The following is a 26,732-nucleotide window of genomic DNA, read 5'->3' as shown; positions in this document are numbered from 1 at the left end:
ACTAAGACAACATGTAGCGGAAGGCAATATAAAAAGATACATAAATAAGATTTTAAAAGAGTGAATTTAAAAAAAGTTTAAAAATAAGCTACACTACCGTAATACCGTATTTCCTCAAATAGTGTCTGGAGCCTTTATTCATCTAAACTGCAGAAGGTAAACATTTTTGATCAGTATGTATGACTTGCACAGTTCCCGTTTGGCACTTGGTACTTGTACTTAAAATTTCGCTGAGACATTAACATACACACACAAACATTGAATAAAACAATAATACTGTTGATGACTAAGTGCTGTAAACAACAAGGTGATCAAATTAAGGCGATGATAATAGTTGGCACTCACATGAAGCCACCTGGAGTTCAGCCAGTCTTTTCCCTGGACTGTATTTGGGAACGGCCTTTGTTTATTCCTGTCGACAACATCCCTGGATATTATTTGACTCTCGGTTTTTGTTTGAGGAAATACAGTAAAACAGATTAAATAGTGGAATAACAATTATACAAAGTAGTGGTTGAGAGACATAACATTAGCTTACCTAAAGAACTGTAAACAATATTTATAAGCTGGCTAAAAATCATTAGAAATTTCTCTCTCTGACATATTTTCAGGATATTCAAATAACCCCCATTCAGGCACTTTAAATCATCATGTAAACAGACATTTATGGGCATCAAATTAAAACACAGAATCAGGTTTCTTGTGTTCTTCTTACTTCATGAAGTAAACTTTCAAAACTAAACCCTCTATTCCTGACAAATATTTACACTTGCAGCCAAAAGTTGTGGCAAAAAGGTAATTTGGTAAACTTTAAAGGCATCTAACATAACATGCATTAAAATGTCTAAAAACAACAAGACCTTGTTAAATATTTCTGAGCTGTGTTTTGGTATTATCCCAAACATTCACAACAATGTTCAAACCAGAGAAATCTGTAATGTTATGCAAGTTAACGGTAATTTGGATGCCTGTCGTATCTCCTCCTGCAGCTGCTGTAACTGCTGTGTAAACATCACAGAGTGAGGAAGTGGAAGTCAACAACAACTCCAATGATCCCACACAACTTTGCGTCGGCATCAAACTCTGTCTTTTAACATTGGGAGACTGATTGAGAGACCACGAGTGGCAGAAATGACATACTGTGTGTTAAAGGAAAGAGCGACAGATCTGACAGCTGATTGGACGGTTTACCAGGTTGGTCTCAGATGTTGGTAAGCACCGTGCTAGTGACTATGGTGACGGTGATGGTTCCCGGGAGGTCGTTGTCACGGCGATCACCCTTGTCCCTCAGGTGAAGCGTCTGCTGGTATTCACCTTGTTCCCCCGGCAACGTCACCTGACCCATGAAGGAATCCTTCAGCACGTTGTGGTTGTAGATCTGAGAGACGCAGCGAGAAAGACGAAATTCACTGTAAACAGAATTCACACATGTACACGATTCTTTGTGTGCAAAGAACAAACACAAACCTCAATGCTGATTGGCTGGTTGGCTTTCTTCCTGTAGAAGAGCCCCTTGGTGTTGAAGGCGGGGCTGCGTGTGTTTTCATAGACCGGAGAGCGAACCTTCTCTCCTTCACATCGGATTATCACGTAGGGGTCTGAAGCTGGACACAAACAAAAGTATGACCCACTATACATTACACTATAACATTCCTCTAGCTAACAAAAGCTACAGGCAGCTGCATGTTAAACATCCACTTAATACTTAAAAAAAGACAGTACAGCAGAAATACTTTGACTCAACAAGATGTTTTATCTTGAAACCACTAAATATGACAACAAACTAACTCTACTGACTTAATATAACTAAACTCTACCTCCATCCGAGTCTTGTCCTGCGAGTCCGTTAGCCTGCAGAACATGGACCTGAGTGACCAGAGAGGGATAACCACACAACCCGGACCAGCAGGTCTGTGGAGGCTCATCAAGAGTCAACTCCCTACAGGAGAGACAGACAGAGAGAGAGAGACAGACAGAGAGAGACAGACAGAGAGAGACAGACAGAGAGAGACGGACAGAGAGAGACAGACAGAGAGAGAGACGGACAGAGAGAGACAGACAGAGAGAGAGACGGACAGAAAGAGAGAGACGGACAGAGAGAGAGAGACGGACAGAGAGAGACAGACAGAGAGAGACGGACAGACAGAGAGAGACAGACAGACAGAGAGAGACAGACAGAGAGAGACGGACAGACAGAGAGAGACAGACAGAGAGAGACGGACAGAGAGAGACGGACAGACAGAGAGAGACGGACAGAGAGAGACGGACAGAGAGAGAGGCAGACGGACAGAGAGAGACAGACAGAGAGAGACGGACAGAGAGAGAGACAGACAGAGAGAGACGGACAGACAGAGAGAGACGGACAGAGAGAGACGGACAGAGAGAGACGGACAGACAGAGAGAGACGGACAGAGAGAGACGGACAGAGAGAGAGGCAGACGGACAGAGAGAGACAGACAGAGAGAGACGGACAGAGAGAGAGAGACGGACAGACAGAGAGAGACAGACAGAGAGAGACGGACAGAGAGAGACGGACAGAGAGAGACGGACAGACAGAGAGAGACGGACAGACAGAGAGAGACAGACAGAGAGAGACGGACAGAGAGAGACGGACAGACAGAGAGAGACGGACAGAGAGAGACGGACAGAGAGAGAGGCAGACGGACAGAGAGAGACGGACAGAGAGAGACGGACAGACAGAGAGAGACGGACAGACAGAGAGAGACAGACAGAGAGAGACGGACAGAGAGAGACGGACAGACAGAGAGAGACGGACAGAGAGAGACGGACAGAGAGAGAGGCAGACGGACAGAGAGAGACAGACAGAGAGAGACGGACAGAGAGAGAGACAGACAGAGAGAGACGGACAGACAGAGAGAGACGGACAGAGAGAGACGGACAGACAGAGAGAGACGGACAGAGAGAGACGGACAGAGAGAGAGGCAGACAGAGAGAGACAGACAGAGAGAGACGGACAGAGAGAGAGGCAGACAGAGAGAGACGGACAGAGAGAGAGGCAGACAGAGAGAGACGGACAGAGAGAGAGACAGACAGAGAGAGACGAACAGAGGGAGAGACAGACAGAGAGAGACGGACAGACAGAGAGAGACGGACAGAGAGAGACGGACAGAGAGAGAGACAGACAGAGAGAGACGGACAGACAGAGAGAGACGGACAGAGAGAGACGGACAGACAGAGAGAGACGGACAGAGAGAGACGGACAGAGAGAGAGGCAGACGGAGAGAGACGGACAGAGAGAGAGACAGACAGAGAGAGACGGACAGAGAGAGACGGACAGACAGAGAGAGACGGACAGAGAGAGACGGACAGAGAGAGAGGCAGACGGAGAGAGACGGACAGAGAGAGAGACAGACAGAGAGAGACGGACAGAGAGAGACGGACAGACAGAGAGACGGACAGAGAGAGACGGACAGACAGAGAGACAGACAGAGAGAGACGGACAGAGAGAGACGGACAGACAGAGAGACGGACAGAGAGAGACGGACAGACAGAGAGACAGACAGAGAGAGACGGACAGAGAGAGACGGACAGAGAGAGACGGACAGACAGAGAGACAGACAGAGAGAGAGACGGACAGAGAGAGAGACAGAGAGAGAGACAGACAGAGAGAGACGGACAGAGAGAGACAGACAGAGAGAGACGGACAGAGAGAGACAGACAGAGAGCGACGGACAGACAGAGAGAGACAGACAGAGAGAGACGGACAGAGAGAGACGGACAGACAGAGAGAGACAGACAGAGAGAGACGGACAGAGAGAGATGGACAGAGAGAGATGGACAGAGAGAGATGGACAGAGAGAGACGGACAGAGAGAGATGGACAGAGAGAGAGAGAGAGAGACAGACAGAGAGAGACGGACAGACAGAGAGAGACAGACAGAGAGAGACAGACAGAGAGAGACGGACAGAGAGAGACAGACAGAGAGAGATGGACAGAGAGAGACGGACAGAGAGAGATGGACAGAGAGAGAGAGAGAGAGACAGACAGAGAGAGACGGACAGACAGAGAGAGACAGACAGAGAGAGACGGACAGACAGAGAGAGACAGACAGAGAGAGACAGACAGAGAGAGACAGAGAGAGAGAGACAGACAGAGAGAGAGACGGACAGAGAGAGAGAGAGGGAAACTTGTATTAGAGCAACTTCAAGTTGGTAACTTCTGTGAATTGATGTGTTGGAATTGTTCCCTTTCAGACTAAAACAGGCTCAGTGTTCCTACTTGCAGTCGGCGGGCACGTCTGTGAAGATGCGCAGCAGGAATTCTCCCTCCAGGCCGGGGTCGAAGGTCGTGGGTATGATGACGTAGCGGCCCTGTGGCAGGTCGGTCCGTACGAACACAGATCTCGAGTTGATGTAGGTGCTCCCAGCAACCTTCTGCTGGGTGACATGCATACGGTAGATCCTGTTGAACTCCACCTGAACACACAGACAGCAGCATCATGACTCCAACCTCCACAGCTCTGAGGTCTCGTACATTCAGTGTTTCATCTAATTTCTTGTGTTTTAAAAGACAATTTTAGAAGATTCCATCTGCACCTCTTTTTTAAGAAACAGTCACTGTTGCCTTTAGATAAAGTTAGATGATAAATATCTTTCAAAATTGCCTGTTTATGTTTAAAAACATGAACTGCAAACGAGCTCCTCAAGATACTTTTATCCAAAACTATTTGGCCGAACAGTTGCACTGAAGCTGACCCTGTGTATGTCGAAGCCAATAGCCAAGTTTTCTCCTCGTCCTCCTCTCAGCGTGGCTCTGCGGTCTTTCTGCTGCAGACAGATCAGCACCTCATCCTCCGCTTTCTTCACGTCAAACATGAACTACACCAGAGAGGAGAAACACACTCAGTACTGGTAGAGTTCGTTCTTTAACCTGTCACTATTGTAAAGTAGATCATCTTGACAAAACATGTGAGAGAATATAACACCTGTGGGTTCTGGAGGAAGGAGTGCTTGTTGTTGATGCAGCCCCCGGCTCGGTTGAGAAGCGGGTCGTCGTTGCGGCGCCAGGAGCCGCGCATCACGGCCTCCTCCCAGGTCTTATGGAAACTCAGGTAGGACGTGTTGATGAGACGACACAGGATGAGATCTGTGAAGTGAACGATGAAGTCGTCAAACGTCATCCTGCAGGAAGAGAGAGACAGAGGGGAGGATGAGCTTCTAGTTTACTTATAACGACAGTCATTTACAGAGTGTTTGGTATTCTGATAATGTAGGAAATATCTAAACAAAGACAAAAAAGTTTACATTCACAAAACTACACAATTTGATATGCTTGGAAATTACAAAAGAGTCATCAAATTATCGATTCAATCAAGAAGGACACATGAGATTGATTAAATGTCTCAGAGAATCACTGTAGGTGTCTGGTGCTGCATGCAGGCGCCTCACGTCACCAACAGGGGGCGCCGCTGCACCAACACTCACCAGAACTCTCCATCGTCCTGCACGGTGACGCCGATCCTCTCCCTCTCACTCTTACTGACCTTCTGCCACTCTTCAGAGCTGCAGACAAGCAGAAGAACGTCAGTCATCTTCTACTGACATGAACGTCAGAAAATGTAAACATGACATCACCAAAGACACGTTAACTTCAGTGTGTTTTCATACTGGGCAGAATCAGGGTGACACACACACCCTCCTCACTGGTTACCGTTTATATTAGGTCCTTGAATAAGTCAGATTATAGGACATTTATTACACCTGGAAGGACCTTTATGTGTGACTGAGAGCTTTTACAGTATTGAACCCGTATCCCTAGATCCTGAAAACATCTTCCACCTCAGCTTTCGTCCAGAGAGCCTTCAAAAGCCATCATCATCATCATCATCATCATCATCATCATCATCATCGTGTTGGTGTTGTTTCTACACCAAAATAATTCATGTTGGGGAGGTTGAACAAAAAGTCTGCTCACTCAACAACTTGTGGTGTTGCTCAAGCACAAAACTTTGACCCAGGAGACCGAGGTTTGTGTCCCCTGTACACCCTGTTGTTACATCGTTGAATGTTGTATATTTTCAGTTTTCTGTCGCAGCTTGGTTTGGTTTGGGATTAAGCAGACCACTTCACAACATTAACCATGTGTAAGAGAGGATAACTTCTCCAAAGTGAGTTTTTTCTGGTGTCGCATAGCTGCAACATCAAAATCGCGATTGGTCAGCTGCACTGATTACAGACTGATGTGTCTTTAAACACGGAGATATCATCTTTCCACTCTCCTTCTCCATCTCGTTCTTTAAATCATCTAATTTCTATTCTCACTGTCTTCCCTGTTACAGCTCCTCTTCCTCACCTGTCGCTCCAGGGTCCGTTCCACTCTTTCTGTCCCCAGGGGTTTCTCATGCGGATCATGGTGAGTTTGTCTGACTTGAAGTAAGCCAGCAGGCCGTGTCCCAGCCTCACCCTGCGGACGTCTGTCACCGCGTAGGCGTGGCCCTTCACCAGGCCGCACTCCAGCCTGGCCTCCATGTCCGCCGCACTGGTCGCCTGGAACGACACGGCGAGGGTTCAGTCAGTCTGTAAACTATTCACTCACCACTAAATTAATTCATTAGTTACTCAGCTGCAGTGAGGGTTCATGTTTGTCCTCTCCTCACCCGGATCGAGCAGCTGATGAGGCCTCCTCTGTCGTGGACCTTCAGGACTCTCTCAAACAGCTCGTTGCGTTTCTCTTCATCGTCTTTGAACCCGTTCTCCGTCAAGTCCATTGGCTCCGACACACCACCGGTGAAATCTACGAGAGCGTCGGCCGTGTTGCCTCCATCCAGCGCCTCGTAGCATCCGCACATCCTAGAAACACACACAAGCATGCATCAGCGCTCAAACAGACATTTTGATTCATTAATTCCTGCATTTCTGAAATTTTGGGAAAATATGCAAATCAAATCTGAGAAATACTCTCTTGCTCCTACGCTTCAAATCTTAATCCATGTAACACAGAGTCAACATCTTCACAGTTAATGGTGATGAAAGTGATCTGAGAGCATGCACACACACACACACACACACACACACACACACACACACACACACACACACAGACAGTAAGTGCTCACTTGACGTAGGCCTTCTCCACCAGTGCGCTCCAGAACTCGTTGCTGTCGTTGGAGTGGCAGTAAATCAGCTCTCCATTCGCCGTCGGCAGCCGGTCGTCGATCACCACGTCCACCCACTCACCGAACCGCCAGAACCGGAAGTGGAAGATCCCGGCGTAGGACTCTGGCTTTTCTTTATCCCACTCCTGGTCCTTCCAGTCTGGAATCACCTGGAAAAAAACAGAAAGAAACCAAGTTTAGGTTCTGCTTCAAAATATAAAGATTTGCGTTTAGATTTCTATCTTGTGGGATCCAGAATGAATAGAAAAGATAAAAACAAGAGAAAGACTGAAGCAGTGTGCTGCTCTGTTGTTGACATTCGACCTCTCTTCTGATGTTATACTTTCATATACAACATGGTTTGTCTTCGAAGTGTACAAAACAACACCAGCCATAAAGGGTTTGCTCCTGGTTTTAGGAATATCCTCTGATCACTTTCTATACAGTCCGAGTAGTTATATGAAAACACACGAGCATCTTTAAAGCACCTAGTGAAAGGAAATGTCACACTGAACCATCTTGGTATGTTGTTTCAGGAGTTTGAGGCGCGACAGCATAATATAGGGCAAAGGTTTTCAAAGATTTCAAGCCAGAAGGAACAGCAAGAAAAAAGTGTTTAGTCCTGAGACCGACAGTTTGAAGACAGGAGGTGAGTAAGGAGGCGATCTACAGCGGCTCTGACGATGTTTAGAGCTGGAATATTTTCACAATTTACTGAATGAAGTGGGTTTTACTATTAGTTAACAAGGCTATTAAGGTCATCTTAGTTCAGGAAAGGAGTAGAAACTTGAATTCAGATAGTGTACGGTTGTATTTTTCTCTTTAGCAAACACAACAGCTGAACAACTGTGTTTTTCTTGACATTTTCTGAGTTTACTTTGCCGACTTATTACACTAATATAGAACTCGCCGCTCTTACATCTCCCAGCTGAGACTACGGGGCTGTCAGACGATCAACTCTTGAGAAACAAACTTATTTTAAGAGACCAAACCAGCTGATTCGCTAGTTCAATTGACATTTCTGCAAAACAGTACGAAGAAGTGACGTCCGTACTGTTGTTTTTTCTGTTCGTAATGTTTAGTGGCGGTTAAAACTACAGTAAAATCAACTAAAAAGCTGCTCCTCCATAAAGTCTGTCTGTTAATATTTTACAAAATAAACAGCTGTCCACTGGTTAGCTCCATGGAAGTTGAAAAACATCATCAGGTCATCCACTCGTTTCCCCTTAATTAACCTTCAGCATCTATAATTAACACGAGCAACTGAGGATTTAAAAAGTTTTTAACGAGGGAACGCCATCCACCCATATCCTGTGCTGAGATCCCTGATGACGACACACACACACACACACACACACACAAACAGAACACACACACACACTGATCCTCAGTGATGTGAGTGATATAAATAAATAACTGATCCATTCAGTCAAGACCAGTCGAGCTCCCAGAAGCCCTCGGGAAACTCCCAGAGTTCTCTCTTGTACGTCATCACCGCCTCCTGTTGCCTAGCACTCTCACACATCACCCACCTCCTTATTGCCTTAAAAAAAAAATTGTAATATGATATTCAGACATTTCAAATCAAGTGTGAAATGTCTGGGGGAGAAATGATTCTGAGGAGATGTGGCAGGTTTTTGTTTTGTTTTTATAAAATAATCAAACCTTCAGAAATGCTCCATGATGGTGCAATCGCTTCACATTAGAAAAATATGAAAGGTTTGGTGCAGAAACGTCACATATCCGGATTTAAAGGATAGAAATGAGGATAGCGGGGTTAGAAAACTAATTATTCTGACTGTTGCTGTTTTCACATTGATCTCCTCTACCCTCTCTCATTTTATGTGGCATGTGGATCAATGAGATCTAACCCATCTACCCTGTGGGCAGGAGGGGGGAGGGGGGAGGGGAGGCCGGGACAAAAGTGAGAAACTGCTGCTACACTGTGATGGAAAGAGTTGGAAAGGGGAGGAGAGAGAGAGAGAGAGAGAGAGAGAGAGAGAGAGCGAGAGAGAGAGCGAGAGAGAGAGAGCGAGAGAGAGAGCGAGAGAGAGAGAGAGAGAGAGAGAGAGAGAGAGAGAGAGAGAGAGAGAGGTGATATCAGAAATTCTTCCAGAGCTCTTCCTATCACAGCATCCATCCACACAGACAGCCCTCTCCTGCTGCTTTACCCAGGATTACAGCCTCAAAGTCGGACATGGACAGTACCAAGGATCCCTCCAGCGCTCTGGTGCTGGAATTTAAAGAAGACCCTGCACTGACAGAGGTGAGCGTCTCACTTTTAAATCCCAACTTCTCCCCCCCAGTGGCGACAAATCCTTTAATCACAAGATGTGGGATTTTGTTTTAATTAAATCAACAAAAACGTGTTGCAGTTTTGACCGTTGGTGAAATGTTAAACGCAGATATCGTGCATGCTTTTAAACAGCATCGGTTTTTCACAGGATTCAACTACATACTGAAGTTCAAAATGTTCTCCCACGTCTATAAAAGTAGAAGTAGAAAGTCTGGTGAAGACTCATAAGCCACAAAACATTTCTGGAGCTTCACAGCAAAAGAGCGTTGCAGTTTTCTCCTAAAACAACTGAAGTAGCTGAAGACTTGTTTTAAAACATAAACAAGAAACACTAAATGTCTTCATGCAGCTCGTCCAGCATAACCAAGTCTTCAAAAGCCATGAGATCCAAAAATGATCCCCAAAGACCTTATTAAACCCTTTTTTAAGCTGAAATCTTCACTGAAGCTGTTCAGCTAAAAGTGTTTTGAGTGCTCATATCTGAAGCGGGTGCGTGAGCTCGAGTGAACGTCGCAGGTTTAAATAAAACAAAACGTAATTTTTAAATCCATTTAGGATCTCTGAGCTTCCAAAGACGCGGATAAAGCCGGGCGAGCTTAACGGAGCCAGTTTATGTTTGGGTTTTATTTTCCCGCTTTTATCTTGCTGTTTTGGTGACTTTCCATCAACAACAACACGAGGAGATGACGACCGACTTCTCATTTTTTGGGGGAACAGAAAGTTGTGCTGCTGCCTGGTTCTATGAGTGTTCTGGCTGTAGCGATCAATAGTTCGACTCATCAAAAGAGTTCAAACCAGCTTGGCTCTGTGCCTCAGAAACTATTTCTTTCTGTCTGCGTGACGCAACCTTTTGGCTTCTGATGTGAACCTGAGCTGTGATGACAGACGTTCAATGATGCATTTTATGTTGTAGAACAAAACGTGTACATTTCTTCAGCCTGTGGTAACCACACATCTTATTTCAGACATTTAACTGAAAACCCAAACACTGAGAACTGATTCCAGGTTTAAGGACTCATTACTGCACCGCTCGATACGCCAGATCCCAAATCATTTAAACATCCATGGGACGTTCTGTGACGAGTCCAATCTGTGGATGCCTCGCCTCACAACCTACAGGAGGGTTTGCTGCCAACGCCCTGGTAACCAACACAACAGGTGACACACAACCTGTGTCCAGAACTCAGTGGGTCGAGTCTGATCCACAGTGAGGCCTCCATGGACTAAACTTGTTCTGGCACGTCCCACAGATCCTTCGACATACATCAGAGGAAGTCGTCATCAGTTTTTACAGGCCGATAAGATGCTTTAATCATGTGCACACGTCAATCCAATATTGTGCATCATAGAAAACATATTTCCAGAGTAAATCTCTTCACAGCTCAGTACAAAGTTCAAATCCTCCTGTGGCAGCTGCACAACTTCTCCTGCCCTTATTAACGACCTTTCTCTCTCTTTCTTCCCATGTTTCATTTTATCTCCTCTGCAGATGATGCGTCTTCGTGTGTCGTCTTTGCAGAAGTCAGGACAGAAGCGTCAGGAAGGCGAGCGTCTGCTTCTTCCCCACGAGGCCGTCTATCGGCTGGACTTCCCCAATCAGGAGCTGAACTTCTCCCGCTGGTACTTCTCCCTCAGCGGCTACGGTCGCATCACCATCACCGGCATCTGCCAGCTCTGGACCCCCGACCTCACCCACCTGATGACGCGTCAGCTGCTGGAGCCGATCGGCACATTTTGGCGAAACGCCGGCGATCCGGAAGACTCGCCACTCAAATGGCTGGAGGCGGACATGCAGGAGTTCGGCGAAAGGATCGCTGAGCTGGCCAAGGTCAGGAAGGTCATGTACTTCCTGTTTGCCTTCAAGGAAGGAGCAGAGGCGACAAATCTGAGCTGCTCGGTGGAGTTCACTGTCGATAAATAACTCCTCACCTTCCACCGGTAGAGTCGTGTTAGAGTTCTGGAACAGCGTCACACTATTTTGTTCATCTTTGACCTTCACACAGTAGAGCTGAATGAAAACTTTGCAACCTTTTTCTAGCACTTGAAGAAATCCACCGTCTTAAATATTCTCCTTCAAACACTCATTATTTCTCCTCCACTCATTAAGCTGCACACGATTGTAGATGTCAACAGCTCATTCATCCATTTTAACACGCCAAGTCAAACATTTTTCAGCACTTATCAAAAAAAAGCTTTGACAGAAGTATTTTTCACAAAACAAAGCTCAAAAATATAAATCCAGGGCCGAAAAATAAGATGCACTTTATTTAAACTTGATATGGAACTCAACTTGTATGTTTCGTGGTGCTATTTAAAAGATCAATGTATCATCAATATAAATCAATTAATTTGTTCAGACACCTGAGCATTCATAAAAAATACAGCACAATATTATTTGTTGCCGATGTTGAATCTTCATAATCAATAACTGAATTTGTAAAATTCCTAACTTATAAAAATGTTTTATGAAATCATCGACTTTTGAATATAAAACTGTAAATAAAACAAGCCTTTTCTGATCAGCTGAATATTAATATGTGACTAATTAATGATTGATGAGTGACTTGCTCGCTGTAACTGTCTTTGCTGTTGTTGCATTTTGTTTCTGACTCGCAGAACGAGTAGCAGTGAGTGGAATATCTAATATTCACATTGCATGAGCGTCGGCCCGACACAAAACAGAGATCAATGGAGTGACATCTATTAAACATCGACTGAAAGCTGTCTGTGTGGTCTCATTGGTCTGATTGTTATTGGCGTTACTGGACAGAGAGAGGAAGGGAGGGAGAGGAAGGGAGGGAGAGGAAAGGAGGGAAGGAAAGGAGGGAGAGGAAGGGAGGGGACAAGAGGAGAGGAGTCAAGTCAGGTTTATAAATAGTTAGGATGGATTGATTATAAACCTAGCAGATGATATTCAGCAATTATCGGTATCAGTGTTTTTTTTGTGCTCAATTGCAGATGAAATATATTAATAAGTGGTTAAAAATGCTTTGATGCAGTGTCTTCTGTGGCCGCTTGGTGTCCCGCCCACAACACTCTCTGATTGGTTTCACGTCACAGGTAACAGCTGTCCAACGTTGAATAATATGAATCTGTAAAGTAGCCAGTAACTTCAGGGGATCGTTCACGTATCCCTCCTCAGTGAGTTACCTGCAGCAGGTGAAACGCCGCTGACAGCAACACGTATTTTATCCACCTTAAAAAACATATATACTTTTAAGTGTACTCTATATTTTGAATTTTTTCCCCTCAAACGCACAATGTCCATTTTCCTAAATATGAGGGATGTGAATAAAATGTTGTGTTTCTCTGTGTTTCTCTGTGTTTCTCTGTCTTCTTGTGTTTCAGTTGGACGGACTGAAAGGAAACATTCCTCCCATGTCGTGTTTACAGTATCTGTTCACAAGTTACAATATTTTCCCAATTCCATTTCGTTTCCAGTCAAATCTTCCATCAGACTGGAGCCACATCCCGGCAGTAACACAGTGTTGTCATGTTTCTCTACTGCAAGTTGCTCTACGCTGAAAACTGAACTTTCACTGTGGTGAGTTTGAGAGCCGGACGTGCTAAATCTAAATTTGAGCAGGTTGGAACAAAGATAATGATGCATGATTTACTACATCAGGGATGCATTTCATCAACATTACTAAATAAGTCACACATGTTCTGTCAGTAGTTAAGAGATGCCTGATGACTGTGTGGGTCACTTTGGAAAAACAAAATGTTGTGATAAACGTCATCACACTGCTGGTGTGGTTTGCCTTCACACACCAGAGGCTTCATCAGTGTTTTAGGACCAGTGTTTGTTCTTGGACCACTGACGGGTGTCAAGACAACTGGCTGCTCCACCGAGGCAGCAACTCCTCAAACCGGCTTCAGTTTCCCTTCAGCTGATGGAAAACTGAGAGCTGCAGCGGACCTCCGAGACCAGACAGGAGGAAGGAGGTAACCAACAGTGGAAAAAACACAAGTACACACACACACACACACACACACACACACACACACACACACACACACACACACACACACACACACACACACACACACACACACACCTTTGACGGCACAAATTCTTATCATGTGTGGCTGAAAGAAATCCGCAAATCCTGTTTGATCAGTTTAAACCTTTTAATACCAGCGACTATTAAATACTACATTAAAAATATATTGATGCAGTTTTAGCTCCTGAGGATTAAATACTGCAGTGTTTGTGTGAGATTATTTTCAATAGAAAAAAACACAATTTCACATAATTTGGGGCCTTAATCATATGTTTGTACAAACTAATCTGACAGCAATACATTAATATGACTTAGATGTTGACCAAAACAGCCTGGGTAATCTAACTGAGCCTTATAATGGTCGTACTGTTCTGTAACACAAGTGTTTAAGTATTAATTCTAGATTTAACTGTCAAATCAAACAGTATTTAAACTTCATAAATGATTGGAAACCAATTAATTAAGTTGTTCATATCAACACATGATTTAATATTCAGTTCCAGTTGACAGAAACTCCATTCATACACGTGTCTCTTCTGATCAACAGGGCTGTTAATGAAGGTAACTGGTGCCACCTTATGGATGAAAGATGTTATTTCCTGGATGGTGCAGCATCCAGCTCAAGTCCTTTAATGGATGGATTCTTTTAGTCTGTCTTAAAATAATGTTAAGAATGTTTAATGTTGCTTTGTTGAGCAGCTGTGAACCAAATACATAAGTGTTATTCACTTGACAACCTCAATTTGTGATCAACGAATACACCGACTGTGAAATTCTGGGCAGATTCTGATATTGATGTTTAAGGAACCTTTTGGCCGACAGCTGATGCAGATTCAGATATTTTTTGTTGTTGGTAGTTTTGTTGTTGTTGTTATTTATTCCCCATTATTCACATGCTAAAGAACCTTTTAAGAAATGTGCGTGCGTGTGTGTGTGTGCGTGGTTATCTTTTACAAAACAACTTGGATTACAACTAGTGCCACAGTACACATAAATCTAAAGTAAACACACACCCAGTTGCACAAATCTAAAAGCCATATACTTGATTGTACATATGACTACACACACACACACACACACACACACACACACACACACACACACACACACACACACACACACACACACACACACACACACACACACACCTCACACACACCACACAGTGTGCATACATCCCAATCTATCTGCTGTGACTAATCCAGAAGTCTTTCACTGCCTTGTGGTGCTCAGCAGAGTCATGAAATATTACCTGACTGAGATAATTTTGTGCAACATTGTGTGATTTTGGATTCTGGATTTTACGTAAATATAAGTACTGTGTTTTACGCCGTCAACAGGAAGAAAAGCATTTGCTTTGATTAAAACTAGATTGCAAAACCAACTGTACAGTAGACACAGATTGTGAAACATCTGATTGTGAAATCTGTGTCGCTGTCTCACCTTCTGCCATAGCGCCTCTCTGGAGGCCAGACTGGAGCAGGCGGCTACGAACCAGCAGTTTCCCAGCTGGCCCTGGTGCAGGTCGTGGGCACTGATGCCGTCCACAAACAGATGAGGGTCGCTGCACAACTCCTACAAGGACAAATACATTTTAAATCACGTCTTTGTTAAACTGAATCATCAACTGTTATTATTTGAATTTCATTTACGATGGGACGATGCAATTTCACATCGTTCCAATACAAAGCATGAAAGTGAAGCTCTGCTCTGAGAGTTTATAGCTACAGAGTGGTGTAGTAATGAGTACTAAGACCCAGAAATCAATTTGCATTTTTGCACATCTGGTTCCTTCGTCTCAAAGTCAAAGAGGTTTTTGATTTGGTTTTCAGGATAATTCCTGAAATAAGGTGTTGAACATACATCATTACATCAAAATACATCATTAAATGTCCCACATTTTAATTATAAAGCTCTTACATGTGTTAACAAGTGTCTAAATGAGACTACAGAGATTGTCGGGGACATTAAACGTCATTACTGCAAGACTCATCTACTCACTAGTCCGTCTTTACAGGCCGACCTCAGTTACAAACTATCCTAACTGTAACTTTATAACTTGTACATTGATCAGTTTATAGAAAACATGATATCAGGGATGATACGGTAGATTTCGGTAATAAAAGTACAGCCGCTGATATGAAGCCGATTTTCTTTAATTGACTAGTTTCTACAAGTTCAGCATCTGGACACCGCTACAAAAAAACCACAGAGACGAAGGAGAAGGAGAACAACCCTTGACAGGACCATAATAGATTAAAGCTGAGCAGGTCTCTAATTATATCATCGCCCAGTTAACTTTTTCAGTTCTTTTCTGCTGAATACTATATTTCTACTGTGGCGTCTCTACTGCTGCTGCACTGCAGCTGTTCAGTGACCAACAGTAGAGGGAAGTGGCCGTACTACATACATGTGAAGCAGGGCGTGAGCCAGAGCACTCAGTCAACCATCTTAAAAGGTAAATACAGGGTGAAAAGTGGAAATCGCTTCTGAACAATCAAAGCAAAACAAACCACAGAGTGTATGAGAGGGAGAAAATCGGGACGTGAGCCAAATGAGAGAGCTCGGATAAACCAGTACGCACACAAGTAAGATCACAAACCCTTAAAAAAGTCTGAAAGAATCTTAAAAAAGGATTCATACCATGTTAATAATGAGCTTTAGAGTTAGCTGTTTCCCCTTATTTCCAGCGCTTGTGCTACGCTAAGCTAGTACAGCTTCATATTTAGCATGTAGATGAGTTTTATCATTCATGTTATCAAACTCTCCACCAGAAAATAAACACCGATAGACGTATCTTATTAGAATAGAATTATTTAAGGAAATATTACACCGCTGCATTGTCTTTTAAGAACTATATTTTGAAAAAAATAGTTTCAGTTTTATCTTGAGTGTGTTTTTGTTTAGCTGTGAAGTCACATGATGAAGTGAGCAGGGTACGTATGTGAAGAAACCAGAAAACGCCCCTCGCTGTGAGCGCAGTCTTTGAATTAGAAGCTGCTATTTTTAAGCAGACATACTGTACGTGACCACACATACAGCACCATAAGTGTAATCATCTGTTCAACCAGACACACACACACACACACACACACACACACACACACCAGGGTTTCTGAGTGTCCTGGAAGATTTCCCAGAAAAATGGGAGAAATTCCAGTTAAATGTTATCTGTGTTTATTAGCTTAAAAACATTTACAGAGACACAAATACAACCAACCCAAAGTGTTCGTATCTGACGACCCTGGGATTTAGACTCAACAATCATTTATCTTCCTCCAGATGAGCTGAAGTTCCATCTTTAAAACTATTCAAATCCTGCTTAGAGGGAACTTTTTTTCAGCGGGACATCAAGACCGAAGACACTTGAAGTGAAACTGAAGCTTCGTGTAAAAGCACAATTACGACAAAAGAGGCCCAAAAACCTTCTTTTTAGTAAACTCTGTGTACACAAACAATGTTCTCAATGCTCGTGTTCATGTGTAGAGACCCTGGTGATACTACGAGCAAAGTTTCATGTTGTGTCGAGACTTCTTACTGTTTTAAAAATAACTCCCATTGAAAATGAGTTTGACCCGAAAACGAAAACATGGTAAATCTTTAAAGTGCCTCTTTCATCGTAATTATGCTTTTACACGAAGGTTTGACTCGGCACATTCTCAAAAGAAGCCTAGGTTGCATTTTGCCGAGACTTTCACTTTAAGTGTGTCGGACTTCTACAGAAAACGCAGCAATTACTGGATAATGGAAACACACACACACACACACACACACACACCACACCCCCCCACACACACACACACACACACACACACACACACACACACACACACAATGGACAATGGTCTAAATAGCCATTACCCTGCAACTCTGTGGAGATCCTGTCTCAGTGACTCAGTGTTGTGAAACATCGAAACACTCTCAGATTTCTACAGTCAGGCTCATCTCTGATCTCTGAGGGCTTTCCCAAAAGGAACATGGATTTATAAACCCACAGGAATTCTGTTGTCACATTTCACAGTGAAGACAGTATGTGTAATTGTTTTTGTAAAACAGGCATTAAAGACACAGGCTCTACCAATCCCTCTACAGGAGGATCAATCAGGGTGGGCAGAGTGGAAACGGGAGATGTTAAAGCAATCTGTCGCACAGTTTGGGCTCCATGGGGCGACTGTGATACCCAACAAGTGTGACTAAACATTTTCCTGGGTTGCACCAGTGCACCTGAACATTTCAACGTTACTAGTTTAATAATACATATCTATTATATCATCAGTTCATGGTTTTTATAATACTTTGAGTTTGAGTTCTTTACACATCAGCACTTTGTCAATTATTTCTTAAACCAATTGAGGTTCTCACAATTTTCTAGTTGGGTGTGATACATTTGTGTGCATCTTTATTTACATAATGTGCCAGTGCACCTAAATCCAAAGTTTGGCGCAGCAGTGTAATCAGTGTGAAAGGTTAGTCTGGAGCCCGTACAGTAATTCAACACACAACATCAACACTTAACCACTTCATGTATCTTTAGCAGATGATATAGCTACTTAATAACAGCAAGTCAATGTGTGAATGCAACAAAGATGCATGTAAGTTTAATGAGATGAGATCAGATGAGAATTATCCTCACAAGATGCTAAAAAAACTGGAAATGCAGCCAACTGTTCAATACGTATGTGTAATTTAACCCCCACAAATGTAGCTGCATTGAATAATTGCATTTCTCATTTTAACTGGTGAAAGCAACAGTCAGCTAATCCTAACCCGGCTAAAACAAGAGGCTGCTAGTTGAACGTGTTATATACTGTTCGTTCCTAATGCATTTTGTCAACCTCACTGTCAAAACTCAGCAAAATGTTCCCACTTCAGAACGTGGCTGTCACAAAGGAAGCCAGTCCTACAACACCAGCAGGCTGAGGCGCACAATCACAGGAGCATTCAGGAAAGAAAGCATCTAATTTTGATTAGCTTTATCTGTTAAAATATGTCCTAACACAACAACATTTGGTTAATCTCTAACTACCGTTTTCAGACCCTGTCCTGCCCGTATGAGCTTGGATTCATCAGGATGAACAATCAGTAAGTGACATCGATCCAAAGATGTACTGAAAGTTGATAATTACAGTTTTAAGTTCTTGTAAAACATGTCTTTACCCTGCGGTCTCATTAGGAACCACAAGGTTTATAGAGAAACAATATGAATGTTTCCCCTCTCCACTCCCTGCACCAATCAGTAATATCGATCCACTGAAGTGCTTTAAAATTCCTGTTTAATTATTTAACAGCTCAGATCATCAATGATTGACAGTAAAAGCATTTACACTCTCAAGCTGGGTGTGTTTCTATCGTGGCTGCACTGGAGGAAAAATTTTCTAATCATCATCAATCATGTTTGAAATCAAATTACTGTCAATTCACTCAAGAAATAAACTGAAGTTCTCACAATACAAAACCCCAGTCTTCAGTGAGATCGAAAGCAGACTCGGATGACGTTTGAAGGTTGTTTGAAATGCAGTTTTGTTCTGAAAAACAGTTAATTAATGTCATCAGTCTAAATTACCTGGACTAAAGTTGGAAGCACTCAAAAGTTCAATTTAAAGTGAATTAACAGGATTTGAGGCCGAGTAACTGCTACAGACAGACATTTCTTACACCTCCTTCAATAAAAACAACAGTTTCATGTTTGTGCTCTCAGTGATGAAACTGAAGGAAGCAAAGAACTGAAAGAATCTTCTGTGAATCAGCTGTAGGCCTGTTTTTGTGCTTTTTATCTCTGCGTGTATCTGTGAGTGAACAGTGTACAGCCACAGATAGAAGCTGTAAAGCTATTAAGCAATAATTCCATTATGAGCATCATATTTCCCGCTCGTCTAAACTCAACAAATAAATCAGCTGCAGTGGTAACTGCTGCGCTGCACAGAAACATTCCTCAAAACAAATACGCTTCAGTGAAACGCAGAGATGACTCAAAGTCTCTGAGGAAAGTGAAGTTGAATAAAACAAGTCCAGTGTTTATTCTAGACGGAGTTCATCTGTTCCATTAAATCACAGTTATCTACTCGCTCAAAATGATTCATAACATTAAGATAAAAACAGAAAGAGGGAAATATTCATGTTAGTTTGTCAGTATGACACAGAACCTTTCCTCCGTACCTCAAGAAAGATTCATGATAGCTGCTCAAGTTCAATGGAAGACTAGAAACAGTTATATAACGGTTTGTGATTAATTCATCAGTACCGGACACAACCTGACTGTTTACAGTTCCAGACAAAGTTTTGGCCGCAATTCACAAAGCAGTGAAATTCAACTACAGAGGTACAAACTGGACCACTGCGGGTTTAAAAGAATCACAGGAAGGCTGCACAGCTGGACGCCATGAAACAGACAAAACTGAAACAAAACAAGCTGTTGCTGAACAGCCTCTGTTTACTGAGCTGGGCTGCTCCGTAGAAACTGGACTAGGTTAATGATAATCAGCTAATGATAATCTTTATTGCTCAGGTGTGTTGGTCACCTTTGAGTTTTTTGTGAGAGGACTGATAACATTTAGTTGCGGCACATTGCAGCAACCAACACATTGGTTAATCTAAAAAAGGACATTGCATTAACCGATATAACTAAATTAATCATAAATGACTGAATTTATTTCAAATATCTACATGGACGTTCCAGTTATTTCTAGTGCTGGTAAAAATAATACCAGTAGCCGTTCTTCAGTGTACCAACAATATCATCACAACCATTATCTCATCCCTTAATAGCCTGTGTTGTGGTGTTGTTGTTTTCTACAACTAGGGTGGTACCAAATGTCTTTCTTTCTTACATTTGAAGCTTTGAGGTTTTCCAATGAAGCTCTGAATGTCTGTCATCATATTTAATGGCTTAATGGCTTCATCCTCAATAAAGTTGAGACGGTAAACCTGATCGCATTCTAGTGGAAGACAGCAGAGGACGACTAGAAGCTATTATACAAAATAATCTATATTTGACCATCTGCCTGAATCCATGTGGATTAAGCATTAGTCTTTTAAATATAAATCAACTTTCTTTAATGAATTCAACTCAACTAAACTGGTGAATCCTGCGTCATCTTTCTACAGCTGTCGTCTTAATGTTTTGATGGAGCACTGACTGTAACACAAATGCAGATACATAATGTTATTTTCTTTTGTGGAACAACTACGAATGTTAGACTGCTCTTCAACCAAAAATGAGTCACTCAAGTAACAACATGAATCCAGTTTACCTTGACTCACTCACTACCAGAGAGACATCTTAACATGTTATCCTATCCTATCCTGAATTTCCTCAAATATTTGTTCAGGGAGTAAACTCCACATGCACACGTGCAGACACACACAGCAGTATTTGGATGTTGGAGTGGGATTTCAGTGGAGTGAATTCCATACATTCCTCTTCCTATTCAGTCCATGCAACCTCTTCTCTCTTTATACGCAAACTTGTCTCATGACCACCATCCCCCTTCTGTCCCCCGTCTGTTTCTTGTTTCTCTCTACAAGAAGGATCAGCTGATCTGTTCAGTGTAGTAAATTCATCTCTGGTGCTAATATCAGTAACTTCTTTAGGTCTATTCTCCACTTTGTCAGCTGATGAATCTCTTTATCTTGCAGTGTGTCAGAGCTGAGTTTTGATTCTGAAACGTTCTCTTGTTCTCACCTTCGGTCTCTTCCAGGTGACTCTGCCGATGCGGTTGCTCTGGTAGAACAGAGACTGGTCGGTCGTCGGGAACAGAGGGTCTTCAAACAGATGTCCATTCTGCTGACACTGTCTCCTCAGAGCAGAGAACGACTGACCCTCGTACGGAACCGCCATCACCCTGCACACACAAACACAGACAGGTGTGGATACGGAGGAAAATCACTGAATTACCCACAATGTGGTTTTTGTATTTATAAAAACATCAAAAGGCTCCTTCTGTAAGTTCAGCTAGACTTTCAACAATATTATACAGCAGAACTGAAAATAAAGGCAGGGCTGAGATTTACACAATGTCAGTCACTTCGGAAAAGAGATAAAAATCCCAAAGATATTAGAGGATAAATCAAACTGCTCCAAGAGAACACAGTGGACGTCGCTCTCTCGATGCTGCTCACATTGTGGCGTGGATTAATAAGAAGGATATCCTCCTCTTTCAGAAACTTCAAACAGTCTTAACACACACACGGTTAAATATTCATTACATAAACTATCCCACCAGTCATGTGACAGGACGGCAAACAGAAACTCGGACAGTCATGTTTGACTACGGCTCAGCAGCAAAGCAAACACATGATGGAAGTGTGTGTGTGTGTGTGTGTGTGTGTGTGTAGCAGTATTAGGTGCTGATCTGGTGAGTAGTGTCCTAACAGCAGTTTCCTGTCTGCCAAATACTGTGAGACAGCAACAGAAAGAGGAAGTAGAGTGTGGTTGCGAGTGTGTGTGTGTGTGTGTTTGTGTGTGTTTGTGAGGAAGGAAATTTGTATTTTAAAGATGTGTAATCGGTTTATCTAGATTTATACCGACTCCCTGACGTCAGGAAATATCGCGTGCCTGTGATCTACACATCTCATCTGTCGGCTCCAGCGAGGTTCATGTTTGTGGGCAGATACTTGACGGCTTTGCTTCAAGAGAAATTACTCCTCACTGAACTTAATAGTATAACATTTATATATTTAAATGGAAGACATTGTGGACATCGTTTTCGAGCTGTAGATGCTGGTTGCATTATTGTTTATTAGTTTACGTTCTAGCGCTGCAATGTGCATTAAATATTCATTGTGTTTTAAAAGCTGCCTTTTCAGGCTGCAAAAATACTGCAGATGTTGAACAGCAGATAAACACGACTGCTAAACAACAAAACAGAGAAGTAGAAGTAGTTTTATCAGAGCATCTACATATTGTATTAAATTAAAGTCTCAATTCAGTTAGAATATGTTTTTCTCTTGTTTTTTCCTGCAGTTTAATAGTTGAGCCTCAGATACGTGCATATTCATGGCTTCAGGATTTTAATGACGAAAAAGAAGTGCAAGTCATTTTAAAGATTTATTTATTTTCTAATCAGAAAGTGATTTATTCATTTACATCTTACAACCTGTCTGGCGTTGATCTTCTAACTGTTATGCACGTGAACTTTTGTTTTGAAAATTTTGGCAGGAAATTATCAATAAATTACATCTATCTTTAACTAACACACTTCCAAACAAATAATCTTAAAATGATTTTACTGTGCGTGCCGCAGGGCAAAAGAGGTTTGAAAACCCTCGTTCAACCACAATAATAATCACACAGCTGTCTCTCTCTTATATTTTCCACATGAATATTTTATGATTCTGAAATAATAATAATAAGTATCTGCACAATACTTTTGATACAATCAATGTGGAAACTCAACATCATTAAAGTCATACATCAGATATAATCATGAAACAGACAGGCAACATTTTACTGCACTGAGTTTTTTTACTTTTCATACTTTGGTACATTTTGCTGATAATACTTTCATACATTTACTTAAATAAGGTTTCAAACTTTTACTTGTTCTTGAGAATTTTCACAGTATGATTTAAGTACTTTTATTAAATTAGGGTTTGAATACTTCTTCTACTACTGACTGCCTGGATGCAGGTTACTATGGAGACTGTTCATGGGGCACATCAGGCCAGTCAGTAATTATATCAGTGTCAATTAAAGGCTCTTATCACAGAGAGGATACTGAACAGAGCAGATTAAAGAGTGTGTGAGCGTGTGTGTGTTTCTCTGCTAGGGAAGACCTCATAGAATAGTAAAAAAGTAGTTCACATCAAACTTGTTCACACGGAGCTCTGTGAACAATCCACCTCCATCGCAGTGGAGACACGTATCTCAAAACCTGAACAAATAAAACAAACTATCTGCTCGGGATGAAAAGAGTCAACACTCTGGGAAATTAAGAAAAACTGAATTGTTTATGAGGTGTGTGACGTCAACACATGAGGTAAGAAACTTTAATTGTTTAAGGAGCGGTTCGCCCAAAAGTGAAAATTCCGTCATCAGCTACTCGCCCCTATGCTGATGGAAAGTCGGGTGAAGTTTCATTGTCCAACATTAACTAGAATGGCACTCAGGAGAGAGAATTCAATCTGAATCCAATTATCCAAGCTGCACTTTGGTGGAAGTTGGCATCCCTGTTTGTTACTCCATACTGACTGCAGAAATACTGGATATTTATTTGGATCTGTGCTTTGGATCTCTCATTCAAAGATACCAGCCACCTAAATATGGCTAAATGTTTTTTTTCATCAATATGGATGCTTAATTTTACCTGAGAAATTAACGAAAAAATTAAAAAACACCCTAACTTGCAATGTTATAGAAAAAGATCAAGGACCCGTCCCTTTATCCGGATTCACACCAAAACTTGACTGGGTCTATCTAGACCCATCCTCCATCCAAGTTTGGTGGAAATCTGTTCAGTAGTTTTTGTGTAATCCTGCTGACAAACCAATCAAACGAACAAACATGGGTGAAAACATTGATGACTGAGGTTTCATTTTTGGGTGAACTGTTCCTTTAAGGAAGGCAGGCGGCTGTTGAAGTCACCTGTTCACATTAGTCTGCTGTCAACCACTGCAGTTTACTCCTCTTTCTCTCAACTTCTCTTATTTCTTTCACAAAGTCTTGACATTTCCAGCTTACTTTAGATTATCTTCATGTGACTCCACAGTTTCTTAATATGAAAACAACTGACACCTGAATTACAGACTTCCAGTGTTATCTGCAGACACACAGAGGTTCGATTATGACGCAGGAAGTAGAGAAAAACCAGCCAAACATGGGTGTGGTTTCATGTGGGCACTAAAGGACATGCCACTGCAGAAAACTCAACAATAGCTCACTGCAGATGTTAATAAAACATGTGGACATTTCAGATGACGTGTGACATGAACAGCATGAACATTTCCATTTGTCCGAATGCAGCTTTGCCAAACAGTCTCTTATCTCAGGATCCTTAAATGAACCTAAAACACATTCTGTAAAAGAGCCTCAAGCTTTTTCTGCTGTGTGAAGAAAACCACAGTAAAGTCAGAAACACCACAGGAAATTGGAAAAATTGGCCTTCAAAGTAATACCACAGTGTCCGGCAAGGAAAACAGAAAACAGTACTGCGAAATTAACAGTTGACCCCTCATGAATCATTCTTTGCTGCTCTATTTAAAACTACCTCCAAACAATCTTTTGTGACATTATTCAATGTTCTTGTCATTAATAATCTTGCAGCATCTGCACCGAACGTCTCTCTCAAGTTCAATTTTGTGTCATTAAAGGTGCAATGAGTAATAGTTTTAGCTAAAACACACACCAAAAACATATTCAAATTATAACCAGAATCTGAAGATTTAATAGTTCATCTGAAATTGCATGCTAACCAGTTAAAAGCTCTTGTACTAGCAGTGTCTTTTTGGTATGGCTTTTTAAAATAGGACAGGAAGTGGGATGAGGGTAATGGGGATGACATGCAACAAAGGGCCAAGGGTTTGACCTAAAACCTGAGCCTCTGCAGCGAGGACACAGCCTCTGCAGCGAGGACACAGCCTCTCTACCAACTGAGCTAAGTGGCGTAAACACCAACACGCTCCCAGCGCTCTGAGCTCCCAGTCTGAACTGCTAGCTGCAAGGCTAATTGACTTAATTAGCTAATGGTAGCTACAGTTAGCAGCAGTTAGCTGCTCTTCTGGTGATGTACTGCTTCCTATTTTTTTTGTTTCAGATTCAATTGGATGTGAAGCCATTTCTTATATGTTGCACTTTTAAAATTCAGATGCATTATTAAAGTTTGTTTATTGACAGACAAATAACATATTTCAGTGTACAGAAGATCACCAATAAATGGAATTATTAAACCCCAGGATTCACCAGCACAAGTCTCAGAAATGTTCATTTTAAAAAGTTTTATTTTGAAGGTGCATACCGGAAGTGTGTTTGTTAACGTATTCTCGCTTGAATGATGGACAGTTTTTTTGGTGTGAGGAAGATTTGTCATCCTGAGTGAAGCCGAGAGAAGCGAAACTGTCCAATAATGTCCTGAATTACTTTAATACTTCTCTTGTATCCTTTGCTATTAGCTACGTGCTAACGCTAGGTTGATTTTGTTAGCAAGAAAAGTTCCATAAATGTTTTTACGTGCACTTTGTCAAAGTTGAAGATTTCCATTCAGCTTTTCCGATGAAATGTTAGTAAAACAGACCATGAAACGGTCAACACTTCAGTTTCCAGTCCAACCTGAGATAACTCGAGATGTTCTCTTGGAGATGTAAGTTAAAGCCTCTTTAACGCTCAGTTAGCTTGAACTAATAAGATGTACCTGGTTTAACGGCCGCTCGCTGGCGCACAGCCGCTCTCCTCTCTCGTCTCCGGGGTGTTTTCGGTGTTTGTTTTTTAATTCCCTCTCCCTGTTGTCCAGTCGGTGATGTGCGGATGTTTCAAACTGGAGTTCAGACAGCAAACAACGCTCACTGAGTGTCAGGAGGAGCCTCCAGCCCGGAGCTCCAACCGTCAGCCCGCCCACACTGTTCTGAAGGCTCCAGCGAGGAGCTCTGCTGCGTTCAGGCGCGGCACGGACAAATTAGAACCATCAAATTAAAGTGCACTTGAACCCTGAACGAATCAATAGTTGTATCGTTAACCCGCACGTTGTTACACATACGTTAATCCCCAGTAAACAATTTACGTGTAAACAGCATTTTATCATAACAAATCTAGAGTGAGAACTTGACTATGAAAATTCCTATAGCTGTGAATGCATCTTGTGTGTTATCATGTCCGCTTGTTTATGATAAAAAACAAAAACACAACATTTCTGGTCAGTAATATCATCATTATGACTGAATACTACAGCCTGTACGGAAATATCTTGTCGCTAGATTCTTCCTTGATATGAAAAAAATAATAATAAAATGAAAAAAATATTTTCTATACTTTAAAGTTGCCTAAGGGTGACTAAAAAACACCACTGCGAAACAACTTTATACATTTGTCTAAGTGTTTTTTGTTATTGTGTTATTTCTTTCTTTCTTGTTTCCTTTTGTCATTCTCCTTTTTAAAAAAAAATCATGTTTTTACTTCCCAGTGCCAAAGTAATTACAGTAAATCCACCACTTGTAAACAGTAGAGTGTGTTTACAGGTCTTGAGGAGTACTATGATTAAGGTGTGGAAATAGTAGCATTGAGCCTTTTGTGGCTCCAGAGGAAGCTGCATGTAATCTGATAAAATTGCCTTTAGTGATGTCATTCAGTGGCCAAGTTGCATTGTGGGTGTGTTAAATATAAGAGTTTGTA

General features: G+C 42.1%; 2 protein-coding genes across 2 annotated transcripts; one reads left to right on the top strand and one right to left on the bottom strand.

The window, feature by feature from the left end:
• Positions 1-185: 185 nt before the first annotated feature.
• On the bottom strand, positions 186-25,990 carry capn5a (calpain 5a). Its single transcript, XM_030393909.1, has 13 exons — positions 25,759-25,990; positions 21,096-21,255; positions 14,858-14,989; positions 7,076-7,284; positions 6,617-6,809; positions 6,313-6,506; positions 5,445-5,522; positions 4,946-5,141; positions 4,716-4,838; positions 4,240-4,436; positions 1,818-1,939; positions 1,468-1,604; positions 186-1,378 (listed from the first exon to the last, which is right to left on the bottom strand). Exons 2-13 carry the CDS (start codon positions 21,249-21,251, stop codon positions 1,202-1,204), a joined length of 1,914 nt encoding a protein of 637 aa, XP_030249769.1. The 5' UTR covers positions 21,252-21,255; positions 25,759-25,990; the 3' UTR covers positions 186-1,201.
• ompa (olfactory marker protein a) lies at positions 9,200-12,134 on the top strand. The gene is made up of 2 exons (XM_030393925.1): positions 9,200-9,380; positions 10,900-12,134. Exons 1-2 carry the CDS (start codon positions 9,312-9,314, stop codon positions 11,329-11,331), a joined length of 501 nt encoding a protein of 166 aa, XP_030249785.1. The 5' UTR covers positions 9,200-9,311; the 3' UTR covers positions 11,332-12,134.
• Positions 25,991-26,732: the final 742 nt, after the last annotated feature.

This window comes from Sparus aurata, chromosome 2, assembly GCF_900880675.1.
Source record: "Sparus aurata chromosome 2, fSpaAur1.1, whole genome shotgun sequence".
NCBI lineage: Eukaryota > Metazoa > Chordata > Actinopteri > Spariformes > Sparidae > Sparus > Sparus aurata.
This window is presented reverse-complemented; position numbering and strand designations above follow the sequence as displayed.